Source organism: Pristiophorus japonicus, chromosome 20, assembly GCF_044704955.1.
Source record: "Pristiophorus japonicus isolate sPriJap1 chromosome 20, sPriJap1.hap1, whole genome shotgun sequence".
Taxonomy (NCBI): domain Eukaryota; kingdom Metazoa; phylum Chordata; class Chondrichthyes; family Pristiophoridae; genus Pristiophorus; species Pristiophorus japonicus.
This window is the reverse complement of record NC_091996.1, coordinates 70,923,654-70,929,269: the sequence shown is the minus strand read 5'-3', so window position 1 is coordinate 70,929,269 and position 5,616 is coordinate 70,923,654. Positions and strand designations below refer to the sequence as shown.

The 5,616-nt window shown below is 60.6% G+C and overlaps 1 protein-coding gene across 1 annotated transcript in view; it reads left to right on the top strand.

Annotated features, from left to right (window-relative positions):
- Nucleotides 1-3,503, top strand: part of phpt1 (phosphohistidine phosphatase 1) — a 15,354-nt gene extending 11,851 nt beyond the window's left edge. Inside the window, exon 3 of the mRNA XM_070863460.1 lies at nucleotides 3,223-3,503. Within this exon, the coding sequence (XP_070719561.1) occupies nucleotides 3,223-3,315 (93 nt within the window). The 3' untranslated portion in view covers nucleotides 3,316-3,503. The remainder of the gene's footprint in view (nucleotides 1-3,222) is intronic.
- The last annotated feature ends 2,113 nt before the right edge of the window (nucleotides 3,504-5,616 follow it).

The window sequence follows — 5,616 nt, the reverse complement described above, 5'->3', positions numbered from 1 at the left end:
GTGTCTGACGTGTGTGTGTGTGTGTCTGACGTGTGTGTGTGTGTTGAGTGTGTGTCCTGACCCCGTGTGTGTGTGTCGTGCGTGTGGTGTGTGTGCGTGTGACACTGTGTGTGGGTGTGTGCCTGACCCGTTTGTGTGTGTGTGTGTGTGTCTGACCCGGTGTGTTTGTCTGACACGGTGTGTGTGTCTGATCTTTGTGTGTGTGTGTGCGTCTGACGTGTGTGTGTGTCTGACCTGGTTGTGTGTGTGTGTGTGCGCCTAACCCTGTGTGTGTGTGTGTGTGTGTGTCTGACCCTATGTGTGTGTGTGTGTGTGTATGTCTGACCCGGTGTGTGTCTGACCCGTGTGTGTGTCTGACCCGTGTGTGTGTCTGACCCATGTGTGTGTCTGACCCATGTGTGTGTCTGACCCATGTGTGTGTCTGACCCATGTGTGTGTCTGACCCATGTGTGTGTGTGTGTCTGACCCGTTTGTTTGTGTATGTGTGTGTCTGACCCTGTGTGTGTGTCTGACCCTGTGTGTGTGTCTGACCCTGTGTGTGTGTCTGACCCTGTGTGTGTGTCTGACCCTGTGTGTGTGTGTGTGTGTCTGACCGTGTGTGTGTGTCTGACCGTGTGTGTGTGTCTGACCGTGTGTGTGTGTCTGACCGTGTGTGTGTGTCCGACCCGGTGTGTGTGTGTCCGACCCGGTGTGTGTGTGTCCGACCCGGTGTGTGTGTGTCCGACCCGGTGTGTGTGTGTCCGACCCGGTGTGTGTGTGTCCGACCCGGTGTGTGTGTGTCCGACCCGGTGTGTGTGTGTCCGACCCGGTGTGTGTGTGTCCGACCCGGTGTGTGTGTGTCCGACCCGGTGTGTGTGTGTCCGACCCGGTGTGTGTGTGTCCGACCCGGTGTGTGTGTGTCCGACCCGGTGTGTGTGTGTCCGACCCGGTGTGTGTGTGTCCGACCCGGTGTGTGTGTGTCCGACCCGGTGTGTGTGTGTCCGACCCGGTGTGTGTGTGTCCGACCCGGTGTGTGTGTGTCCGACCCGGTGTGTGTGTGTCCGACCCGGTGTGTGTGTGTCCGACCCGGTGTGTGTGTGTCCGACCCGGTGTGTGTGTGTCCGACCCGGTGTGTGTGTGTCCGACCCGGTGTGTGTGTGTCCGACCCGGTGTGTGTGTGTCCGACCCGGTGTGTGTGTGTCCGACCCGGTGTGTGTGTGTCCGACCCGGTGTGTGTGTGTCCGACCCGGTGTGTGTGTGTCCGACCCGGTGTGTGTGTGTCCGACCCGGTGTGTGTGTGTCCGACCCGGTGTGTGTGTGTCCGACCCGGTGTGTGTGTGTCCGACCCGGTGTGTGTGTGTCCGACCCGGTGTGTGTGTGTCCGACCCGGTGTGTGTGTGTCCGACCCGGTGTGTGTGTGTCCGACCCGGTGTGTGTGTGTCCGACCCGGTGTGTGTGTGTCCGACCCGGTGTGTGTGTGTCCGACCCGGTGTGTGTGTGTCCGACCCGGTGTGTGTGTGTCCGACCCGGTGTGTGTGTGTCCGACCCGGTGTGTGTGTGTCCGACCCGGTGTGTGTGTGTCCGACCCGGTGTGTGTGTGTCCGACCCGGTGTGTGTGTGTCCGACCCGGTGTGTGTGTGTCCGACCCGGTGTGTGTGTGTCCGACCCGGTGTGTGTGTGTCCGACCCGGTGTGTGTGTGTCCGACCCGGTGTGTGTGTGTCCGACCCGGTGTGTGTGTGTCCGACCCGGTGTGTGTGTGTCCGACCCGGTGTGTGTGTGTCCGACCCGGTGTGTGTGTGTCCGACCCGGTGTGTGTGTGTCCGACCCGGTGTGTGTGTGTCCGACCCGGTGTGTGTGTGTCCGACCCGGTGTGTGTGTGTCCGACCCGGTGTGTGTGTGTCCGACCCGGTGTGTGTGTGTCCGACCCGGTGTGTGTGTGTCCGACCCGGTGTGTGTGTGTCCGACCCGGTGTGTGTGTGTCCGACCCGGTGTGTGTGTGTCCGACCCGGTGTGTGTGTGTCCGACCCGGTGTGTGTGTGTCCGACCCGGTGTGTGTGTGTCCGACCCGGTGTGTGTGTGTCCGACCCGGTGTGTGTGTGTCCGACCCGGTGTGTGTGTGTCCGACCCGGTGTGTGTGTGTCCGACCCGGTGTGTGTGTGTCCGACCCGGTGTGTGTGTGTCCGACCCGGTGTGTGTGTGTCCGACCCGGTGTGTGTGTGTCCGACCCGGTGTGTGTGTGTCCGACCCGGTGTGTGTGTGTCCGACCCGGTGTGTGTGTGTCCGACCCGGTGTGTGTGTGTCCGACCCGTTTGTGTGTGTGTGTCTGTCTGACCCTATGTGTGTGTGTGTCTGTCTGACCCTATGTGTGTGTGTGTCTGTCTGACCCTATGTGTGTGAGTGTGTGTCTGACCCCGGTGTGTGCGTGTGTGTCTGACCCCGGTGTGTGTGTGTGTGTGTGTCTGTGTCTGACCTGTTTTTTGTGTGTGTGTGTGTGTCTGACCCGGTGTGTGTGTGTGTGTGTGTGTGTGTGTCTGACCCGGTGTGTGTGTGTTTGACCCGGTATATGTGTGTGTGTGTGTGTGTCTGACCTGGTGTGTATGTGTGTGTGTCTGACCTGGTGTGTGTGTGTGTGTGTGTGTCTGACCCGGTGTGTGTGTGTGTCTGACCCGGTATATATGTGTGTGTGTGTGTGTGTGTGTCTGACCTTTGTGTGTGTGTGTGTGTGTGTGTGTGTGTCTGACCCTGTTTTGTGTGTGTGTCTGACCCTGTTTTGTGTGTGTGTCTGACCCTGTTTTGTGTGTGTGTCTGACCCTGTTTTTTGTGTGTGTGTGTGTGTGTCTGACCCTGTGTGTGTGTGTGTGTCTGACCCTGTGTGTGTGTGTGTGACTGACCCTGTGTGTGTGTCTGTCCCGGGTTGTGTGTGCCTGACCCTGCGCGGCCCGCCCGCGCGCGTGTGTCCGACCCAGTGTGGGGTGTGTTCAGGAACAGGCGAGGCTGTGATTTCCCCATGGTCCAGTGTGCTGTTGGCACAGTCTGAGCTCGAGTATCTGGCCATGTGGCAGGTTCAGTTACTGGAGAGCTCAAGCCCAGGACTGGAACCTCGGGCAGAGTCAGCACCTTCAAGAGAAGGGGGAAGGACATATCTCTGTCTATCTATGTTTGTGATGGATTGCTGCTGGGAATACTGCTGTGGGCCCTGGAGGGTAATGGTTCCTCTGATGATCTTGTCCTTTTGCACACAGGGCTTTGGCCGGGCAAAGCACGAAATAACAATGAAGATCCTGAAAGCCAAGTACCCAGACTACAGCGTGACCTGGGCAGATGAGGGTTACTGACCGAGTGCCCCATCTCCTGGGCTGGCACTGTCCCAGCAAGTGGGGCCTCCCGACTGCAGACTGAGACCTCCTCGTGTATCGGCAACTTAGCTCATTGCCCTGGACTCTGAAACCTGTTGTTGGAGATGGACTGGCCCTTTGAATGATAATGTACGGCGGTGATCTGAATTAAATTAACACTGACTTAGTGCGCTGTGTTTTTTCTGCTCCTGCGTCCTCTGGACTCTGCCCCCAACGCCTCTCACACATGCACAGACTCCTCGAACCTGAAACCTGGTGGGGCCCCGACGAGTCTGCATGCAGTCCGCTGCTGAAATATTTCCTGCCGCTGGATTTGTTTCCAGCCTTTGCATTATTGCGGCCTTCTGTGGGAGAGAAAACAGCGAGGGGGGGGGGCGGGGTGCGGGTGAGAGCGAGGGAGGGGGGGTTGGGGTGAGAGCGGGGGGGTGGGGGTGAGCGCGAGAGCGGGGGGGTGGGTTTGGGGGTGGGGGCGAGAGCGGGGGGGTGGGGGTGGGCGCGAGAGCGGGGGGGTGGGGGTGGGTTTGGGGGCGGGGGCGAGAGCGTGGGGGCGGGGGCGAGAGCGTGGGGGCGGGGGCGAGAGCGTGGGGGCGGGGGCGAGAGCGTGGGGGCGGGGGCGAGAGCGTGGGGGCGGGGGCGAGAGCGTGGGGGCGGGGGCGAGAGCGTGGGGGCGGGGGCGAGAGCGTGAGGGCGTGGGGGCGAGGGCGTGGGGGCGGGGGCGTGGGGGCGGGGGCGAGGGCGTGGGGGCGGGAGCGGTGGCGTGGGGGCGGGAGCGGTGGCGTGGGGGCGGGAGCGGTGGCGCGGGGGCGGGAGCGAGGGCGCGGGGGCGGGAGCGGGGGGTTGGGGGCGAGAGCGAGGGAGCGGGGGGGTTGGGGGCGAGAGCGGGGGGTTGGGGGCGAGAGCGAGGGAGCGGGGGGGTTGGGGGAGGGAGCGGGGGTGTTGGGGGCGAGAGCGAGGGAGCGGGGGGGTTGGGGGCGAGAGCGGGGGAATGGGGGCGAGAGCGGGGGCGAGAGCGAGGGAGCGGGGGGGTTGGGGGCGAGAGGGTGGGGGTGAGGGCGAGAGCGGGGATGTGGGGGCGGGAGCGGGGGGGTGGGGATGGGGGCGAGAGCGGGGGAGGGGGGGTGGGGGCGAGAGCGGGGGTGGGGGTGAGAGCGCGGGGGGGGTGAGAGCGAGGGGGAGGGAGCGGGGGGTTGGGGGCGAGAGCGAGGGAGCGGGGGGGTTGGGGGCGAGCGCGAGGGAATGGGGGTGAGGGCGAGAGCGGGGGGGTGGGGGCGAGAGCGAGGGGGGGGAGGGAGCGAGAGCGAGGGGGGGCGCGGGAACGAGAACGAGAGAGGGGGTGGATGTTTGGGCGAGCGGGGGGTGGCTGAGAGAGAGGGGGTTGTTCGGGCAAGGGGGTGTGGGGGGACGAGAGGGGGAGCGACTATATATTAACGACTTGGAAGAAGGGACTGAGTGTGACGTAGCCAAGTTTGCTGACGATACAAAGATGGGAGGAAAAGCAATGAGTAAGGGGGACACAAAAAATCTGTAAAAGGACACAGACAGGCTAAGCGAGTGGGCAAAAATTTGGCAGATGGAGTATAATGTTGGAAAGTGTGAGGTCGTGCACTTTGGCAGAAAAAAATCAAAGATCAAGTTATTAGTTAAATGGAAAAAGATTGCAAAGTGCCACAGTACAGCGGGACATAGAAACATAGAAAATAGGTGCAGGAGTAGGCCATTCGAGCCTGCACCACTATTCAATGAGTTCATGGCTCATCATTCCCTCAGTACCCCTTTCCAGCTTTCTCTCCATACCCCTTGATCCCTTTAGCCGTAAGGGCCATATCTAACTCCCTCTTGAATATATCCAATGAACTGGCATCAACAACTCTCTGCGGAAGGGGATTCCACAGGTTAACAACTCTGAGTGAAGAAGTTTTTCCTCATCTCAGTCCTAAATGGCTTACCCCTTATCCTTAGACTATGAGGAGCCACCCATTTAAAACAGATGAGGAGAAATTTCTTCTCTTAGAGGGTTGTGAATCTGGAATTCGCTGCCTCAGAGAGCTGTGGAAGCTAGGACATTGAATAAATTTAAGACACAAATAGATGGTTTCTTAATCGATTAAGGGGTTATGGGGAGTGGGCAGGGAAGTGGAGCTGAGTCCATGATCAGATCAGCCATGATCTTATTAAATGGCGGAGCAGGCTCGAGGGGCCGTATGGCCTACACCTGTTCCTATATTTTGTGTTCTTATGAGAGAGAGGGAGGAAGTGGGTGGGGGTGCAAATGAGAGAGAG